The sequence below is a fragment of the Mobula hypostoma genome, chromosome 8, assembly GCF_963921235.1.
Source record: "Mobula hypostoma chromosome 8, sMobHyp1.1, whole genome shotgun sequence".
NCBI lineage: Eukaryota > Metazoa > Chordata > Chondrichthyes > Myliobatiformes > Myliobatidae > Mobula > Mobula hypostoma.
In genome coordinates, this window is record NC_086104.1 from 149066062 (window position 1) to 149085891 (window position 19830).

The window sequence follows — 19830 nt, forward strand, 5'->3', positions numbered from 1 at the left end:
GGCTTTTAAGAGACGTTTAGATAGGCACGTGGGCGTAAGGAAGATGGAGGGATATGGACATGGTGTAGGTAGGAGGGATTAGTGTTTGGGTGTTTTTGATTTGCTTTTTAGCTGGTTCAGCACAACATTGTGGGCCGAATGGCCTGTTCCTGTGCTGTACTCTTCTACGTAGACAATAAGACAAAGAATTAGGTTATTTGGCCCATCGACTCTGCTCTGCTGTTCAATCATGGCTGATTTTTTTTCAACCCCCATTTTCCTGCCTTCTCCCTGAAATTCTTAATCTCAAACATCACCTCACACATTGAGTTCTCAGAACGGATGAGTGAAAGGAAACCACAGGCTATTATGTAAGTCAAAACACTGAGATAATATGATAATGTCCTGTTGGAAAGGGGAACTTCTACACTCTGATGTAATTCAATCTTCACTTCAGAATTGGTTCTGTTTAATTTCACTGAAAAACATGGATATGGTGATACATATGCACTTTGGACTTTGAAGCCTTATGATGTATTTCCTGTTCTACAGTGAATACCAAAACAGTTTCAGAGTTCAATGTAGAACTGGAAACTACACCACAGGCAAAATTCAAAGTGCATATATCATTTGAGATTCATTTTCTTGTGGGCATTCACAGTAGGTACACAGAACCACAACAGAATCAATGAAAAATTACACACAAAGATGGGCAGATGACCACTGTGCAGAAGAAGACAAACAGTGCCAATACAAAAATAACAATAATAGGTAAATAAATAGTACTGAGAGCACGAGGTGTAGAGTCCTTGAAAATGAGTCCACAGGTTGTGGAATCCCTTTCTGGAGTCGAGGTGCATTAATGCCGCAGTTCACCCCTGGGTGCCTTCAGGCCAGGAATGTCAGTAGTCAGAGGGACTCTGGGTGTATTGGGGCGGGCGGGAGGATGAGTGTGTGCTCGTGGTTCTCCCTGTACAGCATCATAGAGAAATGCAGCAGAGAAATGGCTTCTTTCAGCCCACCATGACCATCAAACGTCCATTAACACAAAGCCTAACAGTGGCTTTACAGTGCCGGTGAGTGGGGTTCAACATTCTCCCCGCGTTCCCATCAACGCATTGAGTCTACCCCACATCTGCACATGGGACCATTTAATAATATTGACAATAAACTGGACTGGTCAAAGAACACTGAGGCTGTCTACAAGAAGGGTCAGAGCCGTCCCTATTTCCTAAGGAGACTGAGGTCCTTTAACATCTGCCGGACGATGCTGAGGATGTTCCATGAGTCTGTGGTGGCCAGTGCGATCATGTTTGCTGTTGTGTGCTGGGGCAGCAGGCTGAGGGTAGCAGACACCAACAGAATCAACAAACTCATTCGTAAGGCCAGTGATGTTGTGGGGATGGAACTGGACTCTCTGACGGTGGTGTCTGAAAAGAGGATGCTGTCTAAGTTGCATGCCATCTTGGTCAATGTCTCCCATCCACTACATAATGTACTGGTTGGGCACAGGAGTACATTCAGCCAGAGACTCATTCCACCGAGATGCAACACAGAGCGTCATAGGAAGTCATTCCTGCCTGTGGCCATCAAACTTTACGACTCCTCCCTTGGAGGGGCAGACACCCTGAGCCAATAGGCTGGTCCTGGATTTATTTCATAATTTACTGGCATAATTTACATATTACTTTTTAACTATTTATGGTTCTATGACCATTTATTATTTATGGTGCAACTGTAACGAAAACCAATTCCCCCGGGATCAATAAAGTATGACAATGACAAACCCATAACCCACACGTCTTTGAGATGTGTGATGAAACCTAAGTCGTCACTGTGAGACTGTGCGAACTCCGCAGGGACAGCTCCTGAGGTCAGGATTGAACTGGGGTCCCTCGCACTAACAGACAGTGACTCTACCAGCTGTGCAACCCCGTGGGGAGGTGTGAGAAGCTATCTGCTCTGTATTGGTAAAGCTGGTTTATTATTGTCACACGTACCAAGGTACAGTGAGAAATTTTGTACAGGTCAATTCATCAGTAAAAGACACAAAATACTGGAGGAACTTGGGTCAGTCAGCATCTATGCAGAGGATAAACAGTCGATTTTTCAGGCTGAGATCTTTCATCAGGACCGGAAAAGAAGGGGGCAGATGCAGGAATAAGAAGTGGGGGTGAGAAAGGAGCACAAGTTGGCAGGTGATAGGTGAAGACAGCTGAGGGGGAAGGTGGTGGGTGGGTGGGGGAAGAGGATGAACGGAGAAGTTGAAGGGCAATAGGCAGAAGGAGGAATCTTACAGGTGCGCAGAGTGGACCATGGCAGAAAAGGAAGGAGGACACCAGAGAGAGGAGATAGGCAAGTGAGAAGGGAAGGGGTAAGAGCACAGCCAGAATGGAGAATGGAAGGGTGAGAAGGAGGGAGAAATTATTGGAAGTTAGAAAAATCAATGTTCATGCTACAAAGATGGAACATATGGTGTTGCTCCTCCAACCTGAGTAAGGCCTCATTGATATTCATGCCATCAGGTTGATGGAGGGGTTCCAACACCAATACAAAGACACAGACCCTAACTGGCACATTTCAAAGGGTTTAGACGAGCCTCAATTTACTTCACTCTGAAGCACAGCAAGCAGATTCTTACATGTCGTCGGAAAATCCGATCGAGCAGACCCCGTTTTGGCGGCTCTGGAAGAACGTTCCAATCCAGGTCTGGAGATCTGGTCCTGTTTGGTCCAAAGACATTCAACTCCTTGAAGCATTCCGTCTCGATCATCTGCAGAAAGCGTGGGGGGCGGGGTGAAATCAGAAACATTATTTGGCTGCACCTGGTCTCAACCTCTGCCCCAATTCTGGGCCTTGTAAGAGGAAATGGCCAATAAACCTCTGCCACATCCTGGAAGAGAGCGTTGAACAAGCGCTGACCTGAACACAGACCAGCTGTGCCCAAGGGCATAAATCTGAGTCCCAAACTCTTGGCAGACAAAGTGATCCAAAACATTCTACAGCCAAGTCCCTGAGAAATAGAATTGATTTAACTATTTTAAGCACACAATCTTTATCTCGGTAATCTTGTGACTGATAAGTTAATATTACTGAGATAAAACCCTGCAACAAAGCAGTCTCATATGACCTCATTCACTTATTTTGAGGCGATAGCTGTACACCCCTCTCCCGCACAACAGGATTTAGCAGATTAGCGTGGACAACAGATTCACAATAATCCTTGCTCTTGAATAATTGTGAAATGACCACTTTAAAATTTCATTAAACATTAGCGTGGTGCACCATCTATATACAGTACTGGATTCATTTCAGAATCGGTCTATTATCACCGGCACGTGTCGTGAAATTTATTAGCTATCTGTGTCAAATCAAATTCGCGAGAACTGCGCTGAACTGCCGGCTCGTGTCGCCACGCTGTTGGCTCCGGTGTAGTGTATTTGGTAACTCAATAACCCTAGCCATACGTCTTTGGAAAGTTGGAGGAAATCGGAGGACCCGGAGGACCTGGAGGAAACCCACGCAGTCACAGGGCGAACGTACAAGCTGCTTACGGTCAGCAGGTGGAATATGAACCGCGATCTTACAGCTGGCGCCATAAAGCAGCGCGCTGACTGCTACACTACCACACTACCCCTACCGTGCCAATGAACTCTGCACAGCTCTCATTTTCCTGCGTTCTGAAGTTCCAAGTTATTTGACTTTGCCACCATATACTACCCTGAAATTCATTTTCTTGCAGGCATTCACAGTGGAACAAAGAAATATAATTGAATCAATGAAAAACTACACGCAAATATCATGCATAAAATGTTGGGCAACATCTACGGAGGGGAGTAAATCAGTCAAAGCATCGGTCTGAGACCATTCACATTCATTGGTATCCCCTTCTAGATCTCACCGAAAAGAATCCTCTTATATAAAGGAGGAATGGCAACACATTCTACAAGGACAGTTGAGTGGTGGATGATAGGGGCAGTTGGAGGAGAGGACCTCAGGCTTAGGAGGTGGACCTTGGACAGTCTGCAGGTCGCAACAGGCTAACCGTATGATTATGGTCAGGTGCCTGTGAACTCTGCACCACCAGCTCTCTCTCTGTCCAGCGCTCAGAGCGGATGTGACCTCTTGCAGCAGGGCGTGACCTGGAGGCGGTGGCAGGAAAGCAGTGGAGCCGGGATGAGGAGGGAGCTGGGGGGAAAACGACGCAGAGCCCGCCGTTCATTACAGCGGCGCAGCAGGTGGAGCTGCTGCCTCACAGTTCTGGTGACCCGGGTGCGATCCTGCGCTCAGGCGTCGGGCGCGTGGAGCGTACACCTTCATCCCTATGACCAAGTGAGTTTCTGTCAGGTGCCCCAGTTCCCTCCCCCGCCCCGAGGACGTAGGTCAATTAGCTGCTGCAGACTGTCCTTCATGTTGGGCAGACAGATGGCTTGAAAGTGTTGGGGTTAGTGCAGTGCCAATGATTGGGGTTCAATTCCTGACGCTGCCTATAAGGAGTCTGTACGTTCTCCCTGTGACCATGTGGGTTTCCTTTGGCTGCTCTGGGCTCCTCCTACAATGGCGTAAGGGCAGTAAGTTGTGGGCATGCTATGTCGCTGGTAGAAGCATAGCGACACTCCTGGGCTGTCCCCAAGACATCCCTGGACTTTGTTGGTCTTCGACACAAATGGTACACTTCACTGTATGTTTCGATGCGCGTGTGGCAAATAAAATTAATCTTTGATCTTTTTAAGAACTGGGATTACTTTCATCTGGATGCCCCCCCTCCTGACACCTTTGAGGCCCCTTTACTTCCCCACATCACAGCAGAATTGCGACACAATGCACGAGATGGTTTGCACCTGACCTCGTTTTGCCAAGGGATCGGAACGCTGCCTGTGGCGAATTTCACGTAGAAGTCGTTGTCGGTTTGGTCTAGGTAAACCCCCTTCACCGTGGAAAACTGTTCAATGTCCAGCACGTCCTTGCAGTAAACAGCGCGGGGCTGCCAGTGAGAGACAAAGGGGCGACACACCGTTAAAGGAACAACTCTGGCGGTGGAGGGACAGCCGCACTCGTGAACGAATGGAGGCAACAATCAAACTGCATCACATCATCATAATACATTCCCATCCACAGAACCCATCAATTTAATCCAGGCTTCCAGCTGATAAATACAGCAAGGGACAAGATGTTTCTTATAGTGGGGGAGTCTGAGACCGAAGGGCACAGCCTCAGAATAGAGTGACATCCTTTTAGAACAGAGATGAGAAGGAATTTCTTTACCTATAGAGTGGTGAATCTGTGGAATTCATTGCCACATGCAGCTGTGGAGGCAAGTCATTGGGTATATTTAAAACAGAGGTGATGGGTTCTTGATTCGTAAGGGTGTCAAATATTATGGGGAGAAGGCAAAAGAATGGGGTCGAGAGGGACAATAAATCAGTCATGATGGAATGGCAGAGCAGAGTTGATAGGCTGAATGGTTAGACTGCCATTAGTGCTGGGTTTTGTAATTGCTTCAGACCCAATGCATCAAACTGCATTTGCCCTGTGTCTGCCCATTCTAGCAGATGAAGTCTGATACTAATTGCTTATCATATTACCAAATTTTGTTTCATTTACCTGGATCAAAACATTTCTCTCTGTCTGTAAGCTCTGGTGATGTGTATATCACACATAAAGCAATGACCTTATTACTGAGCCATCAGGGACTCCAATGCATTTCTCTCCAGAAATCTGCCAGTTCCCACACAAACCCTGTCCCTTTATTCCTACATGCTTCCCTTTGTTTGGAAAATAACACGTACATCAATGAACATTCCTGCAATTCTGCATTTATTGAACACCTTCCACTTCCTCAGGAAGTCACCAGATGCTCTGCAGCTGTTTACCAGCGGTGGCCACGCGGTTCTAATGGAAGAGGATGTGGTACCAAACCCCTTTCTGCCTCCCCCTCTCGCCCGCACACTTACATCTGGTACAAAGGAAGGCTCCAACATGCCAGCCTCTAGCCGTTTGAAGTTTATGCTTTTGAAGAATGAGTGCTCTTTCACCTCGCTGGCTCCCTCAGCTTTGCAACCGAGTCGTTGCTTCGGATCTTTGGTTAGCAACTGTGAAGAGGAAGGACGCGATCAACATTGACATGACTTTCGGATGGGATTCCCTTGGTCAGGAAAGAAAGCTCGGAGTCTCCTAAGATGCTCAGTGTTTGAGGCCCATCCTCCTACCTAGACTGAAAGCATGTCCTTCAGACATTCATGTCAGGTAATGTAGTGGTTAGCACAATCACTTTACAGTGCCAGTGAACAGTGATTGGGGTTCAAATCCCACCTCTGCCTGTAAGGAGTTTGCAATGTTCTCCCCGTGACCATGTGGGTTTCCTCCTAAACTCCAAAGATATGTGGGCTAGGTTTAGTAAATTGTGAGCAGACTATGTTGGTGTCGGGAGCACAGCAACTCTTTCACATCTGTGGCCTGTATTGGTCACTGATGCAAAGAACACATTTCACAGTATGTTACAATGTACAAATAAGGCGAACATCTCACTCAAAGGGCATTTTCAGATAGGTGGAATAATAAAGCCACTAAAGAGCAGATAAAGGTCTTTTTGTCTGTGTGATGTGGTGCTTACATTGAAAAGTCTGGGGTGGCACAGTAGCCTAGTGGTTAGCACGATGCTTTACAGTACCAGAGATGTGGGTTCAATTCCCGTTGCTGCCTGTAAGGACTTTGTGTGTTCTCCCTGTGACCACGTAGTGTAGAATTGTAGGATAATTGTCCCCTGATTAGGCTAGTGTTAAATTAGGGGTTGCTGGGCAGCACAGCTCGTAGGGTCAGAAGGACTTACTCCGCGCTGTGTCTTCAAATATATAAATAAATAATACTCTATAACTTAGCATATTGGGACACTCCCAACAAGGCAGATGTACAAATAAAAGGAACAAAATGCACAAGTATTCAATCCTGGAACAAACCAAGCGAAAAAGAAAATTACCTACAATAGATTTACACATTTCTCTCTTGGATCTCTGAAAGATCCACACCCTGAAACTTTGGGAGACGGACAGTACACCGTTAGTAACACAGGAGACTCTGCGGGTGCTGGAAATGTTCAGCAATATGCACAAAATGCTCAACAGGTCAGCCAGTATCTGTGGAGTTGAGATTTCGGGCTGAGACCCTTCGTCAGGACTGAGATGATGATGTACAGGGGAACCCTGATTAAAGGTCCATAGCTTTCTGAAAGTGGCTTCACCCATTGGTATTGGGTGATAGATGTTTATTAGATTTAGAGGATAAAGCTTCACTAGTTGAGGAACCGAGTTCAAGGGCCAGCAAGTTATAATGCAGCTTTATAAAACCCTGATTAGGCTGCATTTGGAGTATTGGACATTAATCGGTAGATACTTTATTGATCCCAAAGGAAATTTCAGCGTCACAGTAACATTACAAGTGCTCAGATACAGAAACATAAGAAGAGAAGTAAGAAAGAATAAAAAACGATAGGAGGGATGCGGAAGCTTTGGAGAGGGTTCAGAAGAGATTTACCAAGATGGCACCTGGATTGGAGGGAGTGCTGTAACAAGAGGTGGGACAAACTTGTGCAGATTTCCCCGGAGCGGTGGAAGCTGAAGGGAAACACAATCGAATTTTATAAGATTATGACAGTGGACAGCTGGATCTTTCTCCCCCAGGGTCACAATGTCTAAAACCAGAGGGCATGCTAGAAGAGGTACATTCAAGGGAGATGTACTGGACAAGTTTTTCTTTACACAGAGACTTGGGAATTTTGATTGTGGACACAAATATGATAGGGGATTTAAGAGTGGGCCTGGACCAGTCCATCACGGGTCAAGTCTTCCCGACCATTGAGCAATTCTCCATAAACGCTGTCGCAAGAAAGCAGCATCCATCTTCACGGATGTCCACCACCCAGGACATGCTCTCTTCTCTCGCTGCTGCCATCAGGTCAAAGGTACAAGACCCTCAGGACCCTCACCATCAGATTCAGGAACAGTTACTACCCCTCAACCATCAGGCTCTTGAACCAGAGTGGATAGCTTCACTTGCCCCATCACTGAACTGTTCCCATAGCCTATGGACTCACTTTCAAGGACTCTTCATCTCATGTTCTCAATATTTATTTATTATCATTTCTTCTTTTTGTATTTGCCCAGTTTGTTGTCTCCTTCACTCTGGTTGAATACCCCAGTTGGACGGTCTTTCATTGAGTTTGTTATGGCTATTATTACAGATTTATTGAACATGCCCACGAAATGAATTTTGGTGTTGCATATGGTGGCATATACGGCATGTACTTTGATAATAAAATTTACTTTAAACTTGGAACTTTAAGGGGTTTCTCGATAGCCACATAAATGGAGAGACACGGACATTGTGTAGGCAGAAGTTATTCGTTTAGTGAGACATTTAGTTACTAGTTTAATTAGTTCAGCACAACATTATGGGCCGAAGGGCCTGTTCCTGTGCTGTACTCTTCTGTGTTCCGCTAGTTTTTCTCCCTTCACAGATCCTGTCTGACCTGCTGAGTTTCTCCAAGCATCTTCTGTTTCAGTTCAGATTTCCCGCATCTGTCGGTTTATTATCATTTTTCACTTAAATTGTCCTCTCCATCCTTTTACAGACTTGATTTCTCAGAATGGATTCAACTTCTGACGTTAGTCAAGGAATGTGTCTGTAGTTTTCTCAAGAAGAATAACCAAACATTTCAATTTGTGGCATTTTGTGGCTCTCACTTGACACTTTAATCCTAGCGTTCACAGCACAGGCTTTGCAAGATGCAAGGCTGTGTTTAGTCTGATACAAACAGCTGGACCCCTTTAGCTGTTGCCTGCTTTCTGGTGGAGATTTGCAAATATTTGCCTGAACGATAATCAGTTTGAGCTAATCAAAGACCATTTCCTGCTCTTTCATTGACATAAATAAAGGTTAATTTGTTGCTGTAACCTTAACATAAATCTTCGAGTCTGCGTTTCCTCTTCAACACAATATTTATGTCTCTATTAAACCTCTGTATTATGATCAGTTGTGAATTGGTGGACAAGACACTTCTGTGTCACTCGAATCCATGTTCACCATGACACACTCTGGAAGTCAGAATACAGGATTCTTAGCAGTATTGGGGAACAGAGCAACCTTGAGCCCCACACCCATAGAGGTCCCAGAAATGCAGAGGAAGATGATCGGGTGGATAAGGCGGCTCATGGTGTGTTGGTCCGCACTGGCTGGGGGATTGAGATTCAGAGCCCTGAGGTAACGCTGAGGTCCAATAAAACTCTGGTTAGACCACACTTGGAGCTCTGGTCACCTCATTACAGAAAGGACATGGGAGCTTCAGAAAGATTACAGAGATTTAGCAGGGTGCAGCCCAGATTAGAGAGTCTGCCTCATGAGAAAAGATCAAGTAAACTAGGGCTTTCCCCTTTGGATTGAAAGAAGGTGAAAGGTGACTTGGTAGAGGTGTACAAGATGATAGAGTGGAGAGCCAGAGACTGTTTTGCAGTGTAGAAATGGCGAATATGAGAAGGCATAATTTTAAGGTGATTGGAGAATGATTTGGGGGGGGGGTGTCAGAGTTACTTTTTTTTTTAATTACACAGAGAGTGGTGGTAAGGTGCAATGTGCTGCCAGGTGTAGTGGTGGAGGCCGATACATTAGGGACATTTAAGGGACTCTTATGGATGATAGAAATACAGAGGGCTATCCAGATTGATAGAGTAGGTTAAAAGGTCAGAACGTCATCGTGGGTCAAAAGGTCTGTACTGTGTTGTAGTGTTTTACGTTCACTCAACCTGAGCACTAAAACTTCGGCTGGGACTCCAGCGTAACGCTGAAGGGGTGCAGCATCACCAGCAGTGCTGCCTTACTGATGAGCAGTTAAAGAGGCTCTTCGCTCCTCAGGGGGGCAATTACAAACATATCTCCCAGCCAGTGCTCATGATTCTTTCAACGCAGACCTCAGTGTTAATGGATTGGGCGCTTACAGTAAGCAGGCTGCCACATTTGTGCGATTATAACACCTTTTCTCTGTCCACCACCAGGGAGGTGGATTTCCTGTTGGCCGTCCATTTCATTACCACTTCCCATGACCACTCTGACCTGACTGTCCACGGCCGCCTCTACTCAGATTGGAGGAGCATCGCCTCATATTCCGCCTGGCTAGCCTCTAACCTGATGACCTGATCTAAGTTAACGTGCAAAATGCTGGAGCCCCTCAGCAGGCCAGGCAGCATCGGTGGAAAAGAGCCCTGATGAAGACTCTAAGCCCAAAACGTCCATAGATGCTGCCTGGCCTGCTGAGTTCCTCCAGCACTTTTTGTGTGTTGCTTCAATTTTCAGCAGATTTCCTCGTGCATGTGATCTAATTTTCTAACTTCCAGTAATTCCACCCCCCGCCTGCCATATCCTTCTCTCTCTTTTTCCCATTTCTCATTCTAGTTACCCTCTCACACTTCCTCTTGTCCTCACTTGTCCATCAACTCCATCCACTTATCCTGTCTTCCCATGGTCCACTGTCCTCCCCTGTCAGATTCCTTCTTCTTCGGCCCTGTACCTCTTTCCACCTATCACCTCCCAGCTTCTTACTTTATCCTTCCTTCCCCACCAATCCCTCTTCTGCCTCACCTATCACCTGCAAGCTTATACCTCTTCCCCTCTGTCGCAGCAAATGTCTTAATTTACCTGCTGATGGAAAGCCACTCTCCCGTGGGTGATGGGGGCAGGACCATGTAAGGAGCATTGCAGCCACTCCCACTAGCTTCCGTTTAGCTGATGACATCAACAGTGCCAGTAGCGTTTAAATCTAGTACACGGTAACCATGCAGTCCCTTTTCGTCTCACGTTGCCATGGACCAGGTAGGTGATAGGTGCCATGGAAACGGAAGACAGCAGGGTTGCGCTGTAGTAAAGGCCTGTGTGCACACTTTAGTTAATATTTGTCACTATGTGTATGTTTAGTGCCTGTCTTGTCCTGCCACTTTGGGCGTTCATTTTAAATAATTTTCTGTAAGCGAGTTTAGTTTGAAGGGTGCCATAGTCCTGTAACTTTGGGGGCTTGGATAAGTGCTTGTTTAACTTAGATGTTTGGTTGATTGTTTCAATGTTTGCCTTGTAAATAGTTAGCATGTTTACTCATAATCAATGTTCCCTCTGAGGTGTGCACGTGGGCACGCACAGATCTTTTTGCCACTAGCGCACAAAATGCTGTCGCCCTCTACCTTGTTGGCATCGTACACAATCACATTTCCTTTTCTGGTTTCTGATAATGGGCAGTGTTGATAATGTGGAGTTTGCAATGATTTGTCTGCAGATTTTAGAACTGGCTTATTTAAACTGTTTTTATTGAATAAATTATTCAGTGCGCACATGTTGTTGTCACTGGGCAAAAAAAATCCACGGCTCAAGATTTTTGTGCTCACAGGTCATTACAAATTAGAGGGAACATTGCTCGTAATCAGTCTCTTCTATCCCACTTACTGAATCTGCAAATCTGTTTCCCCGCAACTTCTTATCCTGGCTCCTGCCTCTTTCGTTTTCAGTCCTGATGAAGGGTCTTGGCTCAAAACGTCAACTGCTTATTCCCATCCAAAGATGCTGCCTGACCTGCTGAGTTCTTCCAGCATTTTGTTTGTGTTGTTCTGACATGGCAACTCTTCTGTGTTCCGCTGCACCAAGTTCAGGTCAATAATTTACCACCAATCCCATGAGCTAGTATAACTTTAATTGACAATCACTAGCGAAGGAAAACATAACTTTTTTTTTGGAAGTCCATACAAGTAAGATCCACAAACATTCCCCTTCCCCATGACCACTTTCACGTCTTTGAATACCTTATCGGTGCTGTCAGACACAAACCATACTTTAGAAACCCTTGCTGACTCTTCCTTGATGCCCAGAGAACTTCAAGGCGTTTAGCTCTGCTCTAAATGTTTATCTGACAACCAAAGTTAGGCCAACTATTTTATAATTCACTGGTATCCCTCTTTTGGACTTAGATAAATTAATGGCATGCATCATTTTGAAATGCAAATGACCAGATTGCAAGGAGGATGGGCAATGAAGAATGTATAGTCAGGGTATCTACAATCATTGTCAACTTAGAAGGTAGTTGGACAGATACATGGATAGGAAAGGTCTGAGCAGGGGTTCTGAACCTCGGGTCCACAGACCCCTTGGATAATGATAGCGGTCCACGGTATTAAAAAAGGTTGGAAACTCCTGATCTAGAGAGATGGAGGCCACATACAGGCCAGTAGATGAACCTAAATGAAGATCTTGGTCAGAATGGAGGAGAGGCTGAAGTGCCCACCAGTCTGCTACAAAAGGTTTTAAGAGCTTGGTGGGGAAGGACCACGGTGCAGAGTTCTTCTCCTGGACAGGGAGGTGCTGGGTGGGGGGAGGAAGCACCTCAATTAATGTAGTATTTAATATAAAACCCCAAAGTGCCACACGAGAGGCAACAGTGCTGGAACAGTATGGAAAGCATTGACTACGTCAGTAAAGAATAGAAAGGCATGGAATGGTTTATTCTAGTAATTATTTTTAAAAATTGTGAATAGTTTATTTTGATTAAAAAATTCAAAAAGCATTGAAACTGCAAACTGACTTTTAATTGCGTATGATCTCACACTGATATCCTCCAGTAGGACCACAACCATGTTGATGGGTTTGGAGCTTTGCGTGCCTCAATGACCCGGAGAGCTACGCTGGCTGGAGCCAGGGCTTTATGCGTTGGCTCTTGGTAGGGTCACCTATGCCAAACAGGTCAAAGGGTAGAGACCAGACTAAGAGTGGTCCACCGGTCCTCCAGGTTCGGAGGTTCAGCTCAGGGATAACAACCTTGACTGGTAAAACAAAATCGTTACACACTGAGGGGCAGACTTGTATGGAGAGGTTAGGCAGGCCAGGTGGGAGCGTAGAAGACTGAGGGGTAATCTCAAAGTGGTATATAAAATCTTGAGGGACACAGATAGGGTGTGGCCTTTTTATCCAGAGCTGCAGAATCAAAAACAAGAGAACATAGTTCTGAGGTTTGAGGTAAAAGGATTAATAAGAACCAGAGGGGCAACATTTTTTTTTTAAATAATGGGTTGTAGATATAAAGAACCAGTTGCCAAAAAAACTTGTTGAGGCAGGTGCTTTAGGTACATTTAAGTAGCATGTGGACAGGTACATGGATGACAAGAATTTAAGGGAATATGGGCCAAGTGCTGGGAAATGGGATTAGCTTGAATATAGCCCTTGATCAGCACGGACATCATGGGCTGGAGGCCCTCTTTCTGTGCTTTAGAATTCTGTGACCCTTTACGCAGAACATAGAACATAGAATAGTACAGCACAGTACAGGCCCTTCGGCCCACAATGTTGTGCCGACCCTCAAACCCTGCCTCCCATATAACCCCCCACCTTCAATTCCTCCATATACCTGTCTAGTAGTCTCTTAAACTTCACTAGTGTATCTGCCTCCACCACTGACTCAGGCAGTGCATTCCACGCACCAACCACTCTCTGAGTAAAAACCCTTCCTCTAATACCCCTCTTGAACTTCCCACCCCTTACCTTAAAGCCATGTCCTCTTGTATTGAGCAGTGGTGCCCTGGGGAAGAGGCGCTGGCTATCTACTCTATCTATTCCTCTTATTATCTTGTACACCTCTATCATGTCTCCTCTCATCTTCCTTCTCTCCAAAGAGTAAAGCACTAGCTCCCTTAATGTCTGATCATAATGCATACTTTCTAAACCAGGCAGCATCCTGGTAAATCTCCTCTGTACCCTTTCCAATGCTTCCACATCCTTCCTATAGTGAGGTGACCAGAACTGGACACGGTACTCCAAGTGTGGCCTAACCAGGGTTTTATAGAGCTGTATCATTACCTCACGACTCTTAAACTCTATCCCTCGACTTATGAAAGCTAACACCCCATAAGCTTTCTTAACTACCCTATCCACCTGTGAGGCAACTTTCAGGGATCTGTGGACATGTACCCCGAGATCCCTCTGCTCCTCCACACTACCAAGTATCCTGCCATTTACTTTGTACTCTGCCTTGGAGTTTGTCCTTCCAAAGTGTACCACCTCACACTTCTCCGAGTTGAACTCCATCTGCCACTTCTCAGCCCACTTCTGCATCCTATCAATGTCTCTCTGCAATCTTTGACAATCCTCTACACTACCTACAACACCACCAACCTTTGTGTCATCTGCAAACTTGCCAACCCACTCTTCTACCCCCACATCCAGGTCGTTAATAAAAATCACGAAAAGTAGAGGTCCCAGAACAGATCCTTGTGGGACACCACTAGTCACAATCCTCCAATCTGAATGTACTCCCTCCACCACCACCCTCTGCCTTCTGCAGGCAAGCCAATTCTGAATCCACCTGGCCAAACTTCCCTGGATCCCATGCTTTCTAACTTTCTGAATAAGCCTACCGTGTGCAACCTTGTCAAATGCCTTACTAAAATCCATATAGATCACATCCACTGCACTACCCTCATCTATATGCCTGGTCACCTCATCAAAGAACTCTATCAGACTTGTTAGACACGATCTGCCCTTCACAAAGCCATGCTGACTGTTCCTGATCAGACCATGATTCTCTAAATGCCCAGAGATCCTATCTCTAAGAATCTTTTCCAACAGCTTTCCCACCACAGGCGTAAGGCTCACTGGTCTATAATTACCCGGACTATCCCTACTACCTTTTTTGAACAAGGGGACAATATTCGCCTCCCTCCAATCTTCCGGTACCATTCCCGTGGACAACGAGGACATAAAGATCCTAGCCAGAGGCTCAGCAATCTCTTCTCTCGCCTCGTGGAGCAGCCTGGGGAATATTCTGTCAGGCCCCGGGGACTTATCTGTCCTAATGTATTTTAACAACTCCAACACCTCCTCTCCCTTAATATCAACATGCTCCAGAACATCAACCTCACTGATATTGTCCTCACCATCATCAAGTTCCCTCTCATTGGTGAATACCGAACAGAGGTATTCATTGAGGACCTTGCTCACTTCCACAGCCTCTAGGCACATCTTCCCACCTTTATCTCTAATCGGTCCTACCTTCATTCTTGTCATCCTTTTTTTCTTCACATAATTGAAGAATGCCTTGGGGTTTTCCTTTACCCTACTCGCCAAGGCCTTCTCATGCCCCCTTGCTCTTCTCAGCCCCTTCTTAAGCTCCTTTCTTGCTTCCCTATATTCCTCAAAAGACCCATCTGATCCTTGCTTCCTAAACCTCATGTATGCTGCCTTCTTACACCTGACTAGATTTTCCACCTCACTTGTCACCCATGGTTCTTTCACCCTACCATTCTTTATCTTCCTCACCGGGACAAATTTATCCCTAACATCCCGCAAGAGATCTCTAAACATCGACCACATGTCCATAGTACATTTCCCTGCAAAAACATCATCCCAATTCACACCCGCAAGTTCTAGCCTTATAGCCTCATAATTTGCCTTTCCCCAAATAAAAATTTTCCTGTCCTCTCTGATTCTATCCTTTTCCATGATAATGCTAAAGGCCAGGGAGCGGTGGTCACTGTCCCCCAGATGTTCACCCACTGAGAGGTCTGTGACCTGACCCGGTTCATTACCACAAGTATGAACCACAAATACCAGTGGTAAACCTGACCTCTGCTCTGAGTACAATCTCAAAGTCACATCCTCTGTTTCAGGGTGCTCCGTGCAGTCATGCAGAAAGCTTCAGATCTGAGCCCAACCATGGCCTGACAGTTGTGGTTTTTACAGAGCACAAAAGCACCATATTAAGAACAGGGAGAAGGAAACCAGCCTGATTTAAAGAAAAAAACAGAAAATGTTGGAAATGCTCTACAAGTCAGTCAGCATCTGTGTGGAGAGAAACAGAGAAAGATTCACAATGATAACCTTTCATCAACTCTACCTATTAGTCCCTTGATTTTATTTTGCATTTACAGCGTCTGCAGTATTTTATTTTTGCATCGCTGCCTAATTTTAATCTCTAATGTTGGTTTGAGAAAGCTGATGGCAGGTGCATCACCCACAAAGATGGGTTCCAAGTAAACCACACAAAAATAAAAATCTATTTCAATCATTATTTTTTTGTAACCAGCAATGTGAGAATGCTAACGTTTCATTTGCAGTTAGCCTGGGAAGACTCTGCAGCTTACCATCCTACAAATGCGCTTAGCGTCCTCCGTGAATTTGTCCGAGTATTCCTCCTCCTGTTGTTGTACCCTCTTCTCCACCTCTTCCCGTTTCACTCTCTCCTTCCGGGCACGGAACGGCGAATGTCCGGCTGTCATCTCATAGATGAGACATCCCAGACCCCACCAGTCGGGGCCCACTGTGTACTGCTCGTTGTTGATCACCTCGGGAGCTGGAGATGGGAGGACGAAAGCTTCAAACACTTTCTGTAATTGTACTCATTCTACTTGCGATATTCTCCACTTGACACACTTTAATCTACACCTGTACTGTACCCAGAGTCATAAAGTTATTGAAAAGATCAGCATAGAAACAGGTCCTTCAGCCCATCTAATCTGTGCCAGACTATTTAAACTGCCTATTCCAATTGACCTGCATGCGGACCCTAGCCCTCCATTCTCTTACCATCCATGTACCTGTCCGAACTTCTCTTAAACGTTGAAATCGAGCCCACATGAACCACTTGCCCTGGCAGCTTGTTCCACACTCTCATGACCCTCTGACTGAAGAAGTTTCCCTTCGTGACCCCTTAAACTTTTCACCTTTAACCTATGACCTCTGGTTGTAGTCCCACCCAGCCTCAGTGGGAAATGTACTGTGGGGCGGCACGGTGGTGGAGCAGTTAGCACACCGCCTTACAGAGCCAGGAACCAGAGCTCAATTCCTGCAGCTGTCTGTTAGGAATCTGTACGTTCTTCCTCTGACTGCATGGGTTTCCTCCTGTTACTCCGGTTTCCAAAGAGGCGCAGTTCATTTTAGTGAGCTGTGAGCCCGCGATGTTGGTGCCAGAAGCCTGGCACCGCCTTCGGGCTGCCCCCAGCTCACACTTGGACTGTGATGGCTGTTGACACATGTTTCGATGTATACCTTTTCACCATAAGGCAGAACCAAGGCAAGGCAGTGTTGAGGCGGCCAGGCGCAGGCTGAGGCCCAGGCTGTGGTTTGACCAATTTAAATGCCAGGCCGAACTGGAAAGGTCGGGCACGAACCGAATCGAGGCGCAGGCCCTGGGACTGACAGCGTATGGCAGTGGCAGGGTCTGGTCCTGCGGCTGAAAGATGATCCAGGGTCTGGCTGATTTAAGCACTGAGCCAGACTGAAAGCGCCAGGGCGTCGGGGCTGGAGGCGAGGGAGGGGCCGGCGGACAGCTCGCTGCTCTGCGAGGTTTGCACTGAACTGAGGCTGTTGGCCTGCAGCTAACGGGCTCCTAGATCGGCTGCAGTGATGACTGGCTGTGGGCAGTGGATCCACTTCCATGAACTTCAGTTCTGAATGATATTTACTTACTTTTATTGTTTGCACAATTTGAATTTTTTTCCTGCACATTGGGTGTTTGACAGTGTTTTTATTTTTAGATGGGTCTATTAGGTTTCTTTGTTCTGTGGCCGCCTCTAAGGAGACAAATCTCAAGGATCTGTATCATATACATACTTTGATTATAAACGTACTTGGAACTTTTGATAAGACACAGGAACAAAGTTAGGCCATTTGACCCCTAGTCTGCTCCACCAGTCATTCATGGCCAATTGTGTCTTCAACCCATTGCTCCGCCTTTCCCCCCGACACCCTTAAATGCCTTACCAATCAAGGACCTGGTAAAGGGAGGGGAGGGGCTCGTAAGGTTACGAGCTGAATACGGGTAACTGGGAGGATGCTGAGTTTGGCCTGGAGGCCCTGAAAGGCCCATTTCCTTCCCTTCAGCCGGGGTTGGGGGGGGGGTAAATTTGTGGAATTCGTTGCCACAGAGGGGCTGTGGAGACCAAGTCACTGGCTGTATTTAAGGCTGAGACTGGGAGGTTAGACTCAGAGTAATACAGTCTGTATACAGACCCTTCAGCCGAACTAGTCCACTCCCAGCACAACATCCTCCCTGTTAACCCAAAGTTGCCCACCTTCAGCCCATAACCCACCAAGCCTCTCGCCTCCATGTACCGTGTTCTTGACTGGTGGCTGGGGGGTGGTTAAAGGGTTACAGGACAATGTCACTGAAAGAAAATACTCCTTAGAAACATCCAGTCGTTGAAATTAGGTAGGAACACAGCAACCCAACTGCAGAACACCCTCCTACTGACCAACCTCCCTCAAAAAGCACAAAGATTGCACTGAGTTCTATAATAGTGTAGCCACAGCCCACTGGGGAGTTGGGGGGGGGTGTGGGGGGAACAATGCAGGATATGAGGTCCAAGCAACCAAAGTCCCAGACTGTGAGACAATTAATTTCCACATCACATCAGAAGCTGACTGAATTATCTGAAACCTGCCTTGGAGCTGAGTCATTCGCTTTTCGGACGTAGCTGCTGAATTTAATCTAAATATTTAAACCATCCAGCTCTTGCTTGGGAAAGGGAAGGTTTTGGAAAGCTAAAGTTGCTCATAAACAAATCTCTTCCAGGCTTCAGCACAATGAATAAACATTGTCATGGAACCTTTACTATGGAAATACATAAAACCATAAAAAATGCTGCCAATTTTAAAAAGTTTTTTGTACTGGAGCAAAGAGTTCACTCACCCATGTACCCAACGGTGCCCACTCGCCCCCGGATCTTCTCTCCTTGTGGTATCGTCACTGCCAGCCCCAGGTCTGACAATCGAATGTGTCCTGTTCCAGGAGGAGAGAAGGACATCCAACATTACTCAGGCATGTCAGGATACAGCAAATCAAAGTTTCCGTGAACCCCTCACTTCATATCGAGTCATAGAATGACACAGCCTGGAAACAGCCCTTTGGCCCAATGGGTCCGTACTGACTATCAAGCACCCACAAGATGCTTGAGGAACCCAATGGTCCCCTAGAGGAAATAGTTAACTAGAACTGAACATTATACTCCAAGTGTGGTCTAAGCAGGGTTTTATGGAGCTGTAACATTACCGCATGGCTCTTGAATTCAATCCCCAACTAATTAAGGCCAATTAAGACTAAGTAAGCCTTCTACACACATTTCCACTGTCACACTTGATTGGTCCTATTCTCTCTCATCTTATCCTCTTGCTCTTCACTATGGCAAAATACTCCCTGATATAAACACCCCTTGATGGTGGAGATTATGGAAACCCAGAGTAACACACACAAAATGCGGGAGGAACTCAGCACGTCAGACAGCATCTATGGAAATGATTTAATGGTTGCTGTTTGGGGTTGAGACACTTCTTCAGTCTTGAAGGGTCTCAGCTTGAAACGTCGACTGTTTATTCATTTCCATAGTGTGTGTCACTATTGACGTAGTTATTTTTACTAAGTTTTTCTCCTTGTTGCCATTGACCATTTTACATCAATACTTCCTCCTTTAGCTCAATGTGTACGACTCTTCCTTTAATGCTTCACTGGGGAGTCTAGTACGAGAGGGCATGACTTAAGGATTGAAGGGCGCCCATTCAGAACAGAAATGCGAAGAAATTTTTTTAGTCAGAGGGTGGTGAATCTATGGAATTTGTTGCCACGGGCAGCAGTGGAGGCCAAGTCATTGGGTGTATTTAACACAGAGATTGATAGGTATCTGAGTAGCCAGGGCATCAAAGGTTATGGTGAGAAGGCGGGGGAGTGGGACTAAATAGGAGAATGGATCAGCTCATGATAAAATGGCGGAACAGACTCGATGGGCTGAATGGCCTACTTCTGCTCCTATGTCTTATGGTCTTATGGTCTTAACCACTTTATCA

General features: G+C 46.0%; 1 protein-coding gene across 2 annotated transcripts in view; it reads right to left on the minus strand.

Annotated features, from left to right (window-relative positions):
* The window catches only part of LOC134351039 (G protein-coupled receptor kinase 5-like), a 227338-nt gene that overhangs the window by 10391 nt on the left and 197117 nt on the right, over positions 1 to 19830 (minus strand). For both annotated transcript variants that reach the window (XM_063057030.1, XM_063057032.1), the window contains 5 exons: positions 18683 to 18772; positions 16137 to 16345; positions 5934 to 6071; positions 4826 to 4963; positions 2621 to 2752 (listed from right to left, as the gene is read on the minus strand). In XM_063057030.1, the coding sequence (XP_062913100.1) occupies positions 2621 to 2752; positions 4826 to 4963; positions 5934 to 6071; positions 16137 to 16345; positions 18683 to 18772 (707 nt within the window). The remainder of the gene's footprint in view (positions 1 to 2620; positions 2753 to 4825; positions 4964 to 5933; positions 6072 to 16136; positions 16346 to 18682; positions 18773 to 19830) is intronic.